The 19,215-nt window shown below is 39.5% G+C and overlaps 1 protein-coding gene across 1 annotated transcript; it reads right to left on the reverse strand.

Annotated features, from left to right (window-relative positions):
- Positions 1–1,027: 1,027 nt before the first annotated feature.
- LOC119731097 (galanin receptor type 1-like) lies at positions 1,028–16,935 on the reverse strand. The gene is made up of 3 exons (XM_038204112.1): positions 16,590–16,935; positions 2,713–3,401; positions 1,028–2,401 (listed from the first exon to the last, which is right to left on the reverse strand). Exons 1-3 carry the CDS (start codon positions 16,846–16,848, stop codon positions 2,243–2,245), a joined length of 1,107 nt encoding a protein of 368 aa, XP_038060040.1. The 5' UTR covers positions 16,849–16,935; the 3' UTR covers positions 1,028–2,242.
- Positions 16,936–19,215: the final 2,280 nt, after the last annotated feature.

Genomic DNA, 19,215 nt, shown 5'->3' on the forward strand with positions numbered 1-19,215 from the left:
CATATCGTTCGTAATTTCTTTTCTTTGTACCTGTGTTTACTTAGGAAAGAATGTTGCAACCCTGATGACGCCGCTTTTTTTCTTCACATTATGTCATCTCAATAAAGGTCAGTCTTTGCAAAACTGTTGAAAAGAAATGATTCCGAGACTGAGAAACATTTCTAAATTTTCAGGAAATACTTAGAACATTTTCTTGACTCTCCATAGACTTTGTACGCAACCGCTGAAGTGACGTCTCGATACCACACTCTGTTCTTTATTATACTATATGCATGCGCGAGATACTGTACGGGATCGATAGCCATAGCAGACATATTTTGTTCAAAAGCCAACAGCTCAGATGTAGATCAGTGCAGATGGACGTCGCCAGGATATTTTCTAGAGAGAGGCAAAATCACTGACGGCCAAATTGTCCGACAGACAACTCCGTGCTGGGTAGACTTTTTTTCCGGTCACCCTGCGGCCGGAAAAAAGGAGGGGGGGGGGAGGGGCTGTATGCTATCTGACTACAGGGATGCTCTTCGAAGCTGAAAATGTAATTACTTTGATTTTGGAAGTGATGGTTAAAAGCAGGCGAGGGTAACACTACTAGTAGCAGTTATGAGGCTATTATAGCTTCTCTTTATTCGTAGCTTCGCCCCTCTTGTCTTCTTTTTTATTTTCATTTCTCGGTTTTTGCCCTTTATTTTTTGCATTTCCATCGCGACCCCCATGCATGTTCTTGGTTTTGAGCTGTATACCAGAACTTCTGCATTCGTGACTAATGTAATTATTAATTTAAATGTGACAGTCTTCCGATAAATTTTTGTTTACTCTTAAAACATCAATAATAATAAGCCCCACCCGCCTTGGTTACCTAGCTACCGTGATCACCTGACCAAAACTCGTGATCTAATTGGCCAAAAAAGTAACGATCTTGGCTGCTTCGAATTGATCTTGATGTGGTGCCATACTTGAAATTAAAGGCCTTTTCGCAAGAACTGAAAGACTACAGAGTGATATCAAGAATTGACAGTCTAGTATGATCTCAATTATACTCGGACATCTCACTGTTTAATCTCAGTTTTTAATCTCTTTTTAAGAAGACTACACAATCTCTGATATGGCTTGTGCCTCGAAACAGTAGTGCTAGATCTCATAAATTTGGAAATATACCAATTTACATAATTCTGATATGTATTTTAATAAAGCGTTAACTTACATGAAAAAAATATATGTAAGCTTGTTAAATTACTTGACTACCTATATAGTTACTGAATGGAAGTTGTTTGCCATTTTGTTACGGAAAACCTACACTCACTAGCAACATTTTTATACTTGTACAACGAAAGTCCATAGATAGTGCGAACTACCTCTGTCAAAGGTATTTTGGGACTCCATGATTTCAGCGCCTAAATTGGTTGTAGATTTTTAACTGTTATTTACCCATAAGATGATAGCTATTATCAGTGTGACCTATCTAAATACGTGCACCAACATTTGGACATCTTATTCAGTTTCCTTGAAATGGATTATTTTGAGCCCACACGGACCTGTCTATACCTTTACGTATAGGCGGCATACACTAATAAGTTATATGACACCTTTTAGCTGAACACTTTCGGGTGAAAGCTGTCCCGTTGTATTTGTAGCGGATCTTGGTGTTTCGCTCTACATCAGTTTGACTTTGATGCATGGAATCAATATAGTTCTGTTTATTCTCGATACGGCAATCGTGTCCGTTAAAAGCTCGCGTGGCACTTCCCGCAAGTTTGTTTAGCCATTTGCAATTAGACCTCTTGAAATGTTCGCACGATGGCTCAGACTGACATTTAAGTGCATGAGCAGAGACATGAAAACGAATTGGTCACGAGTTTCCCATTAACTATATAGGTCATCTATTGTCAGTGTGAAACTAGAAATGTGTTTGTTTTTCTAAAGGGGGCTGTCAGCTTCGGAGAAGTTTGTATCTAATTATTTCGTCCTACTTCCAATTCCTTTCATAATTGATATTTACACAGTTTGCAACGTAGGCTTATAGTGAAATGCAAATGGATATAATAACTCAGTATAGTATGACAGCGGCTATACCTTTTTTTATTTACAAGTCAGTCATGTTATTTCTGTTACTTTCTGCTTATTTCAGTTTTCGGTTTCTTGATGTCTCGATTTATAATAATCGATTCTCGTTCAGCGTCGATTCCGATGTTTTTCGCTGCAGTCTGTTTCCGAGACCATTTGGAAACCATTTGGCGCCTTGTCTTCAGTCGAGTTGGTATATTTGCTTTTCGTCAATTGCCGCAATGGGTTTTGTCGTGTTGGCGTTCTGCACTGTCACCATCATCGCCGAATTCATGCGGGTTTTACCGATGTCGTCATCAGCCGGGTTGACTTTCCGGATGAAACGATGACATCTGAAGAGCTGTAGGGTGAAATTGGGAGAGAAAAAAAAACCAGTTTGATAATGATTTCTTTTCATAGACATCCTGGGCAACTCTGATGAAACTTTACATACAAACAAAAACAAGACAGTAGAAATACACTGGAAATTCATTTTCAAACGCTTGGCATTGCACACAGGCCCCAAAACAATGTCGAGTTTTTTGAACTGTGAATTGCAGTACATGGGGCTCTGAATGAGAAACAAGTGAACGTACCACAACAAGTTTTTTCCCTGAAATTTCGGAAACAGAATGTTAAGATCAATGAGGCGAAAAGTGAAAGTTTACGCACCTGCGACATGCCGATCTTGAACCGTCGACTCATGAAAGCGTAGACCAGGAAGTTGAGGGCGCTGCCGCCGTAGGCGATGAGACACGCGGTGACCTCCATAACGCTGAGTTCCTCCGGTGTCATCTGAACCACGTACTTGAGCAACCTGCTGATCAAACTCGGGATCCAAGACACGGCAAACACCACCACTACGATGATCACCATCTTGACTGTCTTGTCCGTCTTGCTGGTATTGGTCCTCGATGATTCTTTGTTGCCAGCCGCTCTGCGTTCAGCTGCCTTGGCGGCGCTAAGGATGCGCGCGTAGCTGATCACCATAGCAGCGAAGGGGAATGCGAAGCAGATTGCCAAGACGATGAACTCGTACTCACTAGGCATGAAATAGATGACGACAGCTACGGCGGCAGACAGAGCCCAGATGAGCACCAGGACGGGCCTGCATCGCTGGAGGGTGAGTCTCCGGGACATGGGATGCAGCACGGCGTCGTAGCGATCCAAGGCGATGGCTGTCAGGTTGAAGATGGAGGCAACGGAGGAGAAGTAAAAGAGGAATTGCTCCACGCGATAGGAGACGCCGGTGTGACCGGAGTGCACCAGGATACCGACTACGAGTAGAGGTGAACAGACCATGCAAACGAGGAGATCCGCCACGGCCAAGGAAGTCAAGAAAACCTCGGTCACTGTCCGACCTAAAGCGGGGTTCAAACAAAATGGAGAAGTGTCAACATGAAACAGTGTATTCAGCGATGCCTTGAGTCATAAACCAATTTCAAAAACACCTGTACAGCAAAGGAATGATTTCATGGGCGTAATTACTGGGGAGAGGTGGAGGCGGGGGGGGGGGGGGTTGCTGAGGATATATCCCCTTAAGCTTTTTGCTTGAGGGGATTGGCCATTAGATTAAGCCGCCCCTCCCCCTCCAGATTTTGGTGCTGAACAAAACACAAGTTGTATTTGTAAATATAAGTATCAATGTAAGCAAGAGGAATATCAAAACCACTCATAAATGCATATGAAATTTAAAGTCAAAAGTATCATAAAAACTGCCTTTAAGAAGAGACATACGTTAAAATTATTCTGAAAACAGTTATGTTATTAACAGCGCCGACAAGTGTCGAATGGTGTTCAAACCCCTTGAGAACTACACATCTCCATTTTTATTCATTCCACGCTGTTTATCCAAATGCAACTTCTTGTTACCATTCGCAGCTTTGAATTGCTTTAAGCCTTATACTCCGTTAAATTTTCCCCCATTAAAATGAGGTCGAAGGAAATTTAATATTATTCACTTGGAATTCTGTAATTGACACGGTCACATGTTATTATAATAATTAATTGAGTACCAAAGTGTGACGTCATTCTGAACCGGGAAGTGTAGTGCAAACGAATGGAGTACGCAGCGTGTTGGTTCACGGGCTGAATCACGGGCTATATCTTTTTTTTACACAAAAAATTGTTGTTCGCGTGATGTATATTCGGCACTCTATACGGGCAATTAATTTATTGGCCTGTGTTTAGTTGTATTTTTAATTCAATAAATATTATTAATGAAAAACCTCTTTGTCAGTAAAGGGAGTATTTTTTCGAACGAGGTCAAATATAACAAAGGGGGGGGGGGGGGGGGGTGATAGATTCCTCCCCCATCATGCCCCCCCCCCCACCCCTCCCTCGATGAGCGTCTAATAACACAGGGGCCTGTCAGTGAACGTCCCAAAAGAAGGACGTTCATAACTTATGAAAGTTTTGATTTTCTGCAAAGTGATCTCAGCTGTGACCTCAAAAACTCACGTCAACTTTTTCGTTTTTCTATTTAAAGTCCAACACAACTCATACACACAATATTTCAATTCATGTACACCGCACGCACAGCGTATACATCCTGAATAACAAAATATCATCATTTAAATTCTCCCAAGTGCCCCATGTCATTTGCATTTAAAAGCGCGCGCCAATGACCGTCCGACATTCCTGCATAATTTAAGTTTTCACAGGTGTTATGTTGAATAGTGTTTGGACGCGTGCGTTCGCTTTAATAAAGCACACATCACAGTATAGTAAAGATGGCCGCTGGATGAACTTGTGAAGTCAAACAAGACTTTTCGTTACGCTACAGGACTTACGTTTGTTGGGAAAAAAATTATACGTTGGCGTGAAAGAAACGTTCCAGGCTTTAGAAGGCTAAGCCATGAATGTTTTCTGGCTTACGTGGCTTATTTTCTCTAACTTTTCGCAAGTTCAGTTTCATTTCAGTGCACTACAACTACAAAGTGACAACGTTTGTTTCTGCAAAACACCACAGTGACTTGTTCCGTAAGTTGAATGTGAAAGAAGTGGTCGCGGACTTAGTATGGTTGCCACGGTATTTTCGACAGCTGCATGAGTACAGATTATGTGGAGGGATATGAACTGGTTACTTAGGCGAAGAGTAGCAAAGGAATAAATCAGTGTCTGGAACATTTTTATCAAAGTTTGCAGTGCCTAAATCAAAAGTCCACGCGTTCACACAGTTACCGCCTGTGTCGTCTCTACATGTTGTTGCAAGCAAAATACCGAGGTAAGACATTTTCTTGTCATTTCAGTGTTAAAATATCAGTTAGGATGCATTCCCGACGTCATTTTTCATCGTATAAAAGCCTCATTGTTGGTCACCCGTGTTGGAAATACTGAGATTTGGGGTTTGATAAGAGGGCCTAGCTGGTTGCATAAAAAGACGGCGATTATGTAATGGCAGTGGCTATTTAGCCGGATCCGGCTTTCTTTTAGTAAAGTGAACATGTAGTGCAGTGACTGCTTTGGGAAATTTTTGTTACCGCGACAAATATCAGTCTGGTTCCGCGCCAACATTGTCGTTGTGACTTCGTATTCGATGAGAATCGGACTATTTTACAATTTCGGACTATATTTCCCTTACAAAAATGTTCCAGAGTAGGGTTATATTGATACGTTGAGGCAAGCTATGTAAACTCCGAAAATGAAAAAGTGCTGATATTGTACAGGATGAGTCCAAAAAAAAAAGCGGAACACAAACCCCCAAAATTATATTTCATATTTAAAAAAATATGTAGCATGAAAAAAAATAATGACTGGAAGGCCAATTTCATAAGCTACTTTTATAGGAAAAAATTACTAAAATTTGTCATTCCGTTCAAGGAATATCACCATTTAAACACAGTGACCCTAAAACCTGTCTCGTCCAACAAACAATGCGATTTCAAGAATGGTCGTCACAACTGTCTTTAAACATCACCAGCGATAAAATCTCATTTTTAACTTTTACAATATTCAACAAAGCCCTTTTGAAGGCCCGTCTTAAAAAGAGGAGATTTATAAATCATATTGTTTGCCTAACCAGGGTTGTTAATAAGATATTGTGTACTACCGTTGGTGACAGTTATTGAAACAAATATTCTGTGTCATTTTCTTCGTTGTTCAAAACAGTCAAAACACACAATAAATTGCCTTTTTTGGACGAGACAGGTTTTAGGGTAATTGCGTTTAAATGGTGATATTCTTTGAACGGATTAAGCAATTTCAGTATTTTTTTCATCTAAAAGTAGCTAATGAAATTGGCTTTCCAGTCATTATTATTTTTGGTGCTACATATTTTTTTTAATATGAAATATACTTTTCGGGGTTTGGGTTCCACTTTTTTGACCCTGTATCTAAAACTTAAGAGAAAATATAGAACTGAAGCTAGTCATGTAACATTAACTAGTCGAGGAGCTGTATGTGAATATTTGTACCGTGAACTTTTATCAGGTTTGTATACACGCTATCCGATAAATCTCTAGTAAATTAAAAGGCGAATGTTAAATGTCATAAAATACATCTCTTCAGTTCCAACCGAGAACATGGGGAAGTATAAAAAATAACCTTAATAGGCCGAAATCCATGTCTCAAAATATTTCTTGAATTTATGACACCCCCCCCCCCAAATGTTGATTTCCAATGTTACCAAATTATTTCCAAACCTGTTGGTCGGAGATTGTCCTTGGTGATGTGTGAGGCCAGCCTAAGGCGTAACGAAAGTATAATGACCCATACTTCATTAAGAAAAAAACCCACTTGGACAGGCACGCTTGATGAACCATGTTAGTGATGAAACAATCAACATTTGCGATTAACCTCGCAAAACGTCAAGCTTTGTGTCTGTAGATACCATTATCGTTTATCGTACCAATGCCGTTTCAAAATTGCTCGTGACTTTTTATCCTTTATTGCCACTTAATAAGCCCATACAAATAAGTACGTGCAATTTAGAACTCCGTCGCGTGAAATTGATGTTTATCAGATTTCATTTTATTTCATTTCTTTTAGGACACCCCCCATGTTTATTTCCAATTTTACCAAATTATTTCCATTTTATTTCATTTCTTTTATTAATTTTGTCTCAAATCATGGCCCAGAGGGCCAAATTCCAATACATTAAAAGCAATTAATTTTTAAAAGCGATGAAATTTGCATAATACAAACAAAATAACATGAGTAAAAAAAAGGCGGGTATAATACAATAAAATTGTACGTTAAGGCCAAAAAAGAAATATTCGGTCTCTTTGGCTTTTTTTTTTTTTCTTCAAGCTTGGATTGTACAGACAAGGTAGGGTACTATTTTGCTATTTGGTGTCCTCATGTACATTGGTGTCCTCCATAATTTGCCTTGGTGCTCTCGATCATTTGCCTTGGTGCAATTTCCCATTCCTTGTGCTCTTTGGTAAAAAAAAATTGAGGAGGTGCGGCAATAGAGGGCGCTGTTGGAGCTACCGCGGAACATTTTGGAGAAAAAAAAGATTGACGCGCATGATTAAAATCGACGCGCGCGCTGACCAGAGACCGACTTTTTTTTTTTTTTGGCCTAACAAGCACAACATAACCAAGCAAACAGGAACAATACAAGAAAAGAGGGACAACATCAGCCCCGTCGCCAGCTCCAAACATTAATTGGGGCCAAAATAAAAGAAAATCGCACACAATAAAATCACACAGAGCCGGCATTTAAAATGTTTGTAGAGTAAGGGATGGGACTTTGTTGGAAGCGCTTGGTTCTAATTGGGAGTTGAGTTATTTGATTTCTGTTCTTTAGGTTCATGACTTGTTAGCGTCGTAGGGGGGAGCAAGTGAGTTGTTCTTGAATTAGTGCCAAGTGCATTGGCAAATTTTAAGCAATGACATACTCTTCTGCTATCTAGTGCATCCAAGTTACATAGGTTGAGCGCATCCAAGTACGAAGTGTACCGATTTCCCATGATGGTCCTACAAGCTCGTTGTATCCTTTCAAGATTGGTTGCTTTTTTGTTAAACTAGAATGCCATATCACATCCGCGTACTCGACCATAGGTCTGACATAACTGTTGTAAACAACCAAACGTTCCTCGTGATCAAAGCCAAATCGTTGTCGTGATCTCAACATGAAGAGGCGTTAATTGTTTTACCATTACTCGTGATCAACTTCGGCCTCCTAATTAAGATCTGCTTGAAACCAGAGGCCCAGAACCTTCGCTTTGTTGACATACTGGAGCTCAAGTTCAGAACCGATGAACAATTCAGTATGAATTGGGGCAGATTTACTTAAACATACTTCAAAAACCTGGCATTTACATGGGTTTAATTTCTGGTGATTATGTTTTGCCCAATCTGTGAATTCATCCAAATCGTTTTGTAAACTGGTCATTCCATTGAATTTCCTATTTTCAGCAAAAGTATAAGATCATCAACACAGCTGTACTTGACCACCCTTCGGCATTTCCTTGCTCGTGTGTGCATTGAGGCCAAGGGCATTTCAAATAAAAGCCATCAAAGTTCTGACTTCTAAAAAAATAAAAATAGAATATAAAGATAATAGTCGATCTGTTCAGTCTCTTCCGACGCACGCTTTTAATTTGATCTCGGTCGTCCCATTTTTAAATTGCAATCTGACGCTTCATTTTGACCGGTTCCGAGCGATATAGGACAAAATGCATAACGCGAATTGTAATCAAATGAGAGTGCAAGTATTGTGTGCTCTCACGACATCGCATACAGTTTGATAATGTCGCAAAAATTTAGTTAATGACATCACAAATTGTGGTGAATGTATTTGTGATTTAATTTTGTGCCCAGTCAGAATTAAATAACTACTTTGATAGCCCCGGCTCCAACTATTCTGCCCCAAACCCTTCCCTAAATTTTGGCAACGAATAATGTGTTTCGCTTTTTGGGTGTGTTCCCATTCTCCCTTTGTGTTTCATTTTCTTCGCAGTATTTGTTTTTGTTGAATTCATTTCATTCCATCCCACGTTTAGTTTTATACATGAGGCGCGGTTTCATGCAAGTGTTTTTGTGGGTTTGGTGAGGAGTAAAAAAAAATGTTAAACGTAATTTTGAGGACCTGATGTTTAGAGAAGTTTCGGTGAGAAGTTAGATTTTTTTTCTTGGGGGTAACTTATTTGGAAATTCCCGGGAAATGTCAGAAAATGTAGGAAATGTTTGGAATATCAGTGATGTTGGTAAACAAATAACCTTATTGCAAACTACTTCAAGAGGAGTTAGCTATGCCACATTTGACCGAATTCTCAAAATTAGGGCAATCGGTGTCTTGCAAAACTGCCCTTTCCGCATCCTCCGTTGGCCAAACATAAATCTCTTTACGGAAAGGTGTCCTCATCCAAACTAGGGTGCTAAAAATAACTATAGTTTCATTAAATAAAATTGAACAAGCAACTTATACAATTACCTAAATGTAGAATTGTGAGTCGAATCTTTGGCATATGACAACTGAACGGAGAAACGAAGGGGGGGGGGGAATAAATTAATTATATACCGTCCTAACAGAGGAGGAATAATCATTTTCATTTATTTCTTATTCGGGTCGGGAAGAGCTATCATATTCTTTATATAGCCTACTCACAGGTGTGAAATTCAAATTTCCTGTCGGTAATCGATCGAAGTATGTATAGTATACGTGTCTCCAGGATTGTCTCACTCGGGTGAAACGTGATAGACCATACCATCAGTGGTTATTGCAACAAAATACGTGCTTCGTTGATGGAGGATATCTGTTTATTCCTCCACGCTTAAGCTAGTCTCTGTTGTTAGTTAGAAACACTATACTTCAGGATAATTCACACGAAGAGCAACATCAAAATGCGTTTTTAATTACACAGCGTTTTGCGTGACGTCTTCAGATGCGCGTGAGTAAATATGTATCACGCATTCGCGGCGTGTCCACTATGGCGAGATAATCGGATCGCGACTGAAGTCACGCACGGGTTGGTTTCTGAAACCGCTATTAGTTTTTTTAAAGTAATGTTGCTGTATTCGTTCTCAATAGTATTTGTACCAGTATTAAAAATTTCTGGATATGATGTATATCAACCTCGCCCAGGGTGTCGAGCAGTACGCGCCCATCACTACCTGCTGTCTCACCCTGGAATTGGATCATTTGCATGTGCAATATTTTTGAACACGTATGCAAATGAGGAATAGTCTGGTGTCTGCATGTGCGTTACATTAGCGTTTGTTTTTGTCTGGGTTAAAAAAAGCATCAATTCGTCACGCCGTGAATTATAAAAACGCGATTTTTTTTTGAAGTTAAAATGTTACAATCTGGCCCGCCAATGTGCAGTATCAATTTCATATTTATATGAGCAAACTGGAACGAAAAGGAATATTATTAAGAAGGCGGTGGACGTTATAATTACAATAATCGTGAAAACACGTAATGCACGTTGGAAATAACAACACCAACTACACAATATAAATCCATTTTTAGCAAATTGCGATATCGAATCAGGATACAGGAAGAAAGTTTTCTATTCAGGGCTTACTATTGGAAACGAGGCTGGAAATAAAGTAAGCACTGGGGACGAGGCTGGATGTATATCGGCTATTTCTCATCATATTCTGTCATGTCCATAGACAGTTAATAGATTATTAAACCGTTTCTGCAACGGACAAAAAAGCACTTCTGTTTATCAAAATGATTTTTAATTATCGTGGCATTGCTCAGAATGGAGCAACGTCGAGTAGGCCTCCCCAGTCATGTGGTTGCTAAGGCAAAGCGTCTGCCTTATGCGCTACGGACGATTTCGGCCAAGCCACACATTCACGTATTGTAGATGAGCATATTCATTAGCGTCACTCAGCGTGTTTTGGCTTGGGTCTCGGTATCGACCAATGGAAGCCGGCAAAAAAGGTTGATATGTATCAATTAATAACTCGTGAAGGAGACTTTTCTCAAAATTTTGACTGCACACCATAATGGATAGGAACCTTATTAGTATTCGTGAGGCTTGAAAAGACTGACAGATATTGCAAACGTCAGTGTTACTTTCAAAATGCACGTAGCCTGGCCTATTTTTCCAATTTCAACGAAAAGTAATGAACATATCACAACGATTTTTAGCACATACTTGGATCATTATAAGGGAAATAAATCCTGAAAGTTGCATGAAGATACGGTTTTCCAAACTGGAGAAATTAGTTTTCAAAGATTTCACCCGCCCACCGTTAACATGTCTGTGTACATGTAGTTTTATTCAAAATAAAGTGTTACGTAACCTTAATAGAAATCGCCCTTCGCAACCACTAGACTGTACCCTTAAAACGTACGCTTGCAAAAAAAAATGGGATAGTGGAAAATGAATGGTTAAACACAGAAAGTTTTCAATTGTATTCATTTCTAGTTTAGTGGAGTGTGATTCCCAGTTATGTTTTCAGCACTATACATGTTTAGTTGCGGTTTATGCATGATATGGTACATCGTGCATGACACTGTAGCACCAAAGCAAACAGAAGAAAAATGATAAAAAAGTAACATTTACTATATATAACCCACCTTTCCATTTTTATGGTGTAAGTTTTGGCATTTAGGTCTATCATTGGAATTGCTTTGGGATGACCTTTCATAAAGTATTCAAATTCTAACCCTCAACGTTACGCGACAATGCATTTCTGCAATAAAAGTTGAATTACACGTCTTGATGATTATTATTATAACCTCGCACCGTGAGCTTCTGTATCAAAGCCTTGCGTCTGTAAGTAATCCATAAATTAACACTGCCGCGCCCTTGAAGTTGCCATTTACTAATAATAGCCCCCAAGGTTGATTTCTTTGTCATGGCCAGAACCAGTTGTGTTTACAATAGGCTGGAGAGAGAGTCCTTAATACTCATACATTATTGGCATGGAAGGTGTGCAACCAGGTAGTTCATTGATAATGGCGTCATTCACCCCACAATTGCCCGTCCTCCCCCTCAAAAAAAAAAAAAAACGGAAAAGAAAAACAAAAGAAAAAAACACACAAAACAAATAGCCCAAAAGCGAATAATTGAACATGATCTGAGCATAAAAATGGAGTAAGCCTTTCACCGACATGTCTTTGCCACAAAACGCGCCCTTTGCGTTGAATGATGTCCCAAGGATAATGTCTATAGGGTCTATTCGCAAAGGTGCCGTTGCCAGAGGTCAGAATTTTCTAACGCTGACAATCGAATTTTCAGTTAACATATCGTGCGCCTTCGATCATGTAAACAGCAATACTTACATATTACTCCTCAAACATCGCTCGTATTGCCTGATTATTTTTGTGATTGACAAGACAACGAATGCGACTCTTTATTGACCTTTTCTCAGACCTAACATTGCCCTGGTCGCTCGTGAAACACAATAAAAATATTATTGAAGTTATTATTTTTTAGTAAAGTGAAGATGCACGAAAAATACATCAAAGGTATAACTAAGTTAAAAAAAAGAGTGTGTCACTTATTATATTTTATGAAGTGTGTTTCTCTCCGTGATCATCCGGATCCCATTTGTTGGTTCCTTAATTAAAATAATTCAAAACTATCCAATAAAGTGGATGACATCCAAGGCCTTGGATGTCATCCACTTTGGATAATTTTGAATTATATTCTCTCTGTTTTACCAGATTCGGTAAATTTGAGAGGATCTGGATCTGGATCTGGATAAATAATTGGCAACGCCTCCTCTGGAGTATCACGCCAATGAGGGTTAGGATCAGTTCTTAGACGTGCCGGCTCATGTGCCTTTTCAGTCTTTCTTTGAAGGATGGATGCTTTGATGACAGGGCAGGGCATTCCAGTCGGAAAATTAAGTTCTTGTATATCTCGGTTCTTGAGTTGAGATGCTTGTATCTTGCTGAATGTAAGCGAGTACTCCTAGTTGGTGCCAATCGCCTGTCTGCCGCAGTAACACATAGCTCACCATTTCTGATTTTGAACAAGGACTAACCTCATATACGTACGCCTATAACAATGTTTCCGACCCTGCCTGCGTAGGCCTATGCGAGATGTGGGGAAGACCTTTGTTTCCCTTATCCTTTGTTTCTATTGAAATGTGAAACTCTGTAGCGTTTTCCTTATGGGTCAGATAGTTTTCCAAAGACTGACTAGTTGGGTTTATTGTCCCTATTGTGCTCACGGTCCCATAAGGAAACATGTGTATGTACACACATGTTTACGTTACATACCAAGTGTGGACATTCCCTTGGTTTCGTGTAGTTAAGAAAAACCAGTGAAAAAACTCAATTTCTCAAACTGTTGAAACTCTTTCAACCCATTTTTTTTTATGATCCCTTTAGTGTTTCTCTTCATTTTGCCACAGATAAACCCAACCCCAAAATGCCTCTATAAAACTGTTTTCCAGAAATGGGGAAACACTGTGTGGACTTGCCCAAGTCCACACAACGTCGCCTCTACCTGGTTTATGCGAAATTAATTCGCCATCAATGACTCCATTCAATTATTTGTCTTGGATTCTATTCTAGCAAGACGTTGTAGAAATAATGAGCTTAAAGGCTTTATCAAATTGTTTAGTATTACGTATGAAAAAAAGCTTTAAAGAGGTCACCGACGCCTATCACATACCCTTAGGTCTGACAGAATGTGAGGCTTTCGTGCGAAGCTCGTTTTGGTTGAAATCTAATTTAGATATTAACAAAACTGAAACATAATGGAGGTTTTTTTATTCGAAAATAGTAACTGCAAATTGTCAATTTTTTATTTTATAAAATGCAATCGGAGTTAATTGATTTGTTCGAATAGTTAACTGGGGCTTACTTATGAGGGTACCTGTACTTCTCTGCTGTCGGTAACTTGTGATTGACATTAAATTCAATATATTTAATATCGAATTTTTGTTGTTGATATTACATTGCATTCACGACCGATTGGTATGAGCTAGCTCTCTGTTTAACAATGAGCTTTCGTTGAGTCCACGCTGGCCTCATAAGCTGAACACCTGCCCAATTGTATCAATTAAACATAAGATAAACCTTTAAAAATGGATACATACATGAAGCTTAAGGAAAACTGGAACCGTGCACATGGCTCTTCGCTCGTGCAAAGACGCAATGAATTTTTTATACAGATTCAGCAACTGAAGCGTTGCATCAAGTACGAAAGCGATATGTTCGTTGCTGGTTCTTATAGTCGAAGCAGCGGCATGTACAAATCCCGACGGGAGTAATTATTTTACGGCGTTCATTTCCCCAAGAGAAATTTCTTAATCGATCTCGTTGGTTATCGGCATAACCCAAATGATAACCTAGGGAATTAATGTACACAAGAAGCTGGCTGATTGATATCATTCTGACCAACTACTTTTGAAATCGCTTGTTCATAAAAATGAATGGCCTTGGAATTATTGAGGATAACAATTCGAAATAGGCATTTATTCATTGCAGACTTTCATGACTTTTGTGTGCGAATGAATGATCATCCTCATTACTGGTTATAAATGACCGCATTGCTGATAAATGAAATATCCTACTTGATGTATGGTAAAACAGTTTGATTCATATTTGCAAAATATCTTTAAAACAACCAATCGACCATTTTATGATGGAATTTTTCCGTGGGGGAGACGTTCAATCAATAGTGTGAATAGAGCCTGAAAGAGCGCCATTTTGTCTGTGAGCTTCTGGACCCCTCCGCGACCCTTTATTGGGCAATTTACAAGAGGTTGCCCTTTCCCTTGCTATAGTTTTAAACAGAATGATTTCTAACCGTTCAGCCCAAGAAACAATCATGTTGGAATTTTAGGCATTCCACAAGAAAAAAATGATGGGAAATCAGTTGGACATGGTAACAACCAATTTGACTTACGACTTCGCACGAGCGGATTTTCGTACCTAGGTCCCCTTGTTCGATCACGTTTGTTTTCGCCTATACTTGCGTGAGATGAACGAAATGATAACGACGCGAAGATTTACCTACCTACATCCGATGGATAAATTTAGTCGGGCTTGCTTGAGTACAGTTCTTTTCAACGGTCATTTTAGATTTGTTTGTAAATGAGAGTTAATCCTTCAAGTTTTAATTCAAAAAATTGTGTATTCCAAAAAGACATTTTAGTCTCCTATTTAAGTTTCAGTTTTTACCCAATGACCGCCACAAAACTATTTCATCAATTTTCATCTTTGTACGAGTGCTCCAAGTTTCACTAGTGCACATGTGTTTAATATTTTTTTTGGAAGTGAGAGGTCAGTTTTTGGCACGACATTTTTCTTTCTCGTCATGCGATTTTTCAGTTTTCATAAATTGAGATGCTCCTGTAACAATTTAACAAAGGCATTTTCCGATGTTGATTTTCTTAAAGAATCAATGTACCTCAGATAATTTTATGAAACTCCGACTTTTACATGCTAATTTTCCTATTCGAGGGGTCCGGAAGCGCGCCACCCAGGCGTAAAATTTCATCCTCGAATGCCCTTCACCAACGTAGATTTATAAGCACTGGAAGAGAGCATGCGAAAGGAAAATCTCACAAGGTTTGAACCCACTAGTGTAGACGTCTCGCAAGCTCCCTGACAGGAGCGAGTGTGTAGCCCTCATCATAACACAGGGTGACCCAAAAATGCAACCCTGAAACGATTGCCTTTATAAAAAGGTATCGGTAGATTTTTATGTTTTAGGTTAGAGCTGAGAGCTCTTTCTTCCAAATACTTAAAAATCGTGAAAATAGCACTTTAGGTTGCTGACATAATGCCACTTATGTAAAAGTAGTCATTGTTCTTCCTGAACACACACAAAAATACCACGGTAAGGGATTTTCACTGTACCTATTTTGTGCATGTCCTAATCCTTACAAACAACACGGCACATTTTATGACAAGAGTACAAATTAATTTGATGGTAATACCTTTTATTTTCCGCCTGAAAAGTTATCACATTTTTAGTCCTATTGCAAACCTTTTCGGCATCATAAATATGTCAAAATATTCAAGAAAGTGCACAAATGAACGATAATTGCACAGTAGGCTTACAGTGAAATGTTTCACTGTTTAAAACACTTGTGTAAAGGATGAAAATGACTACTTTTACACAATTAGTATTTTCTTAGCAACCAAAAGTGATTTGTCCAGTATTTGAAAGAAAAATCTCTCAGCTTTAATCTGGTACCCAAAACCTAAAAATCCACCGCATACCCTTTTTTTAAGCATGTGGTTTAGAGTTGAATCTTTTGGGTATAGCGTTGTATAGCGTTGGCAAAACCCAGAATTTAATTCACATCTCAACGACGCAAAATCAAGATATCGAACCACAAGTGGTGGTCGAGTGGATCAGACCTCTACACAAGTGGGTAGATGTCGTGCGGGTTCGAGTTTCACCCGTCTTACCACCCGCACCGTGCATTCAGTGCTTGTAACGTCGGTGGAGGGCCAAAACTACCAAATTTGAGGGGTGTGAGTGACCACTGATGAAAATAGCTGAAAACAGATGAAAAAGGTGTAAAAAAGCTGAACTTTGGAAATCCCTTATACTTTTGTACACAGCAAGTGAGGGAAAAAAAAGCTGAAATCCAAAACAAAAAAGCTGAAATCAGCTTTAAAGCTGAGATTTCACACCCCTGCATTCTTTAAGTCCGTCTTATCAACTCACCTGCCCGCATCTTCCCAATTACAATAATGACCAGGGAGTTGCCAACAGATCCGACCACGATGATCAGCACGGCCAGCGCCACCAGCACCCCCTGAACACACGGCCCGAAGCTGGGCTCAGCCTCCGGTTCGGGTTCCCCCTCGCCGGTTACATTCCATCCCCACTCCGGGTAAAAATCGCCCAGGGATGAGTTACTCCATGGCTCGGCTGCACCCGTTGGCTCTGGTTCTGGTACCGGCTCAGGCTCCGGTTGACTCATTTCAGCATGTCCCGTGTATCGGTACTAATGGCAGGCGAACTTGGTTTCCTCAGCTCAGCAAAGGCCGCCGCGCTCTATTGAAATGATCGTCGTATGATGTTGCGCAGTGGTTATCTGTTACAAAAATGAACAGAGGGATTGTGGGAATTCTCAGCCTGCAGGGCTCGATCTGTCTGACGTCAGAATTCGCCTGAGTGAACAATAGCGCACAGTAAAGGATGCACCGCTGCTGAAGAGTCTTTCCCAGTGGCAGGGAAGATATTTTACTCTGGCGAATGTAGTTCGCGGAACCCGAGTGGTCTTTGCTAGGCCTCGCCACCACCTCTCGGTCATATCGATTCCCTTCAGTTTGATTACTCGATTATACCGGCTTGGTATCGTCAGCTGAGAATGAAGTGCCACATTCCCAACCGTGGGCTAAATTGAAATGCATTATATATTAAATTAATGCAGTCACGGTTGTCTAGACGGAAGTCAAATATATCGATTTTAAATTTTTTGGGGTATAATAACATAGCCAGGGTGCGTGTGAAACAGCATACCTCTCATCCACAACGTGTCCTCGTGTTTTCATGTCTGCGTATGTGTCAGTATTTCAAAGCCGATTTACGTTTTCCCTGCATGGAAGTGATACGTTTTGTTTCCATTCGGTTGCATTTTACATTGTCCCGCAACAACAACGTTTTGTTGGAACAACAAACTTTAGTTGCAGCTTTGTTTTTTTTGTTTTTAAAGAGCAAAAGTGATAAAACTGGTATTCCAATTTTGGAGCTGAAAAGTTTGCTGCTCAAAATTAAACAAGTTTTATAATAAATGCAGTTACAATATAAAATATTTGAATAAATTTTCCCATTTAGCCATAGACACATTTGAAAAATATTCCTAACATTATAACTTGAAGAGAAGGTTATATTACACATGTCACCAGCCCTAAGCAATGTAATCCACGCGACCTTTTTGAAAATAATATTAATTGATTTTACCAGACGCAGTTCGTGCGCCAGCATTAATTCGTGCAAATGAAACCGTAAAATTATTTCTTTTTTTCTACGACCTTCATGTATTTTAAATTTGCAATCCTCTTTCTGTGGAAGGCTCGTGACAACATTCGCTCAAATAATCCCGTCCGCAAGGCCACTGAGTCAGTGGCACAAAAACACCGCAATGACACAAACCAAATAAAACATTTTTTTCTCAATGTCGGGGTTTGCCTTTAAATCCCTTAAAAGGGAGACTAGTCCAATTTTATATCCTTTAAAAAGAAAACAAAACTAAATAAAAGGCCTATACATTGCAAGCTCTCATGTGCTTCCAGTAAATCTAATTTTCCTTGACGCATTAGTTTGTATTCTATTCAATGGCGACATGGAATCACAAAAACCACCTGACTGTCTGCTCGAACAAAATCCCAACATGTCTAAGATTTGATTAAGAGATAGACAGGATTATCGATGGAAAGGTCAGGTTTTCTTGTTAGTTGAACCTCCAAACTCAATGTTACCGAAAAAAGCGGACATACGTGGGGGATGGAGACACAAAGCCAGTAAAAGCTTCCCATTGATGCAGTCTAATGCACGCGAAGTAATAGTCACCTTGTCTTGAAATGACAGTTTGAGTGCTGAATTAGGTCAAACACGCGCTGATGCCATTACCAATTCCTTTGTATAACCATGAAACAAAATCTTCTTGGTGAATTTTGTCTTTTTTGTAGTTCCGTCCTATGCTGTGCACAGCTACCCATGCGCGTAATTTGCTCTTTGAAACGACTCTGGTCGAGATTTATATTTTTTCTCTACCTAAAAGTGACGGACGCACTTTCTTTTTCTGTGAGCGCACATCTAAAAATCGTGGTTGTTAAAAGGCCATTCTTTTCATGGCCTAATTATTACCGCAAGGCAAGTTAGCAATTAATAAAAATAGGCTAATATAAGGAACAAAAAACTACGGAGTCGGGTAATGGTTGGCACCATTATCCGAAGTAATGTAATTAGACCCAATTAGCTCTCATCAATATTAATGGTAACCTTGTAATTTGATAAGGAAGGCTCAATTGTAACGACCAAAAGAGAAGGACATAATAATAAAACGAAGAATATTTTTATAAAATCATTTGTCTTATAGTCATATCTGTAATGCGATAGTGTCAAGGGCATGCGGCCCCCTCTAAAAGCATATGAATATAAATGGAAAATAACAGGACGACTTCTATCAATTTTCTAAGTCATCTCTGTAATGGGCATCCGAAAGGCAGAACGGTTTTTCACGGCCCAGTGTCTCGACCAATTTTGCAAAATCTGATTTATGAATTTTAATTCATCTCTACACGTACATCGCCAGTATCCTGGTTTCCAGACCGATAGATTCTGA

This window comes from Patiria miniata, unplaced genomic scaffold, assembly GCF_015706575.1.
Source record: "Patiria miniata isolate m_02_andy unplaced genomic scaffold, ASM1570657v1 HiC_scaffold_23, whole genome shotgun sequence".
NCBI classification, from domain to species: domain Eukaryota; kingdom Metazoa; phylum Echinodermata; class Asteroidea; order Valvatida; family Asterinidae; genus Patiria; species Patiria miniata.

Excerpts from the sequence above, each read along its gene's own strand:
- LOC119731097 (XM_038204112.1), bottom strand. The coding sequence starts at position 16,848 with ATGAGTCAACCGGAGCCTGAGCCGGTACCAGAACCAGAGCCAACGGGT. Across the intron at positions 3,402-16,589 it reads AATTGGGAAGATGCGGGCAG|GTCGGACAGTGACCGAGGTT; the intron begins GTGAGTTGATAA and ends ACCCCGCTTTAG. Across the intron at positions 2,402-2,712 it reads TCAAGATCGGCATGTCGCAG|CTCTTCAGATGTCATCGTTT; the intron begins GTGCGTAAACTT and ends TTCACCCTACAG.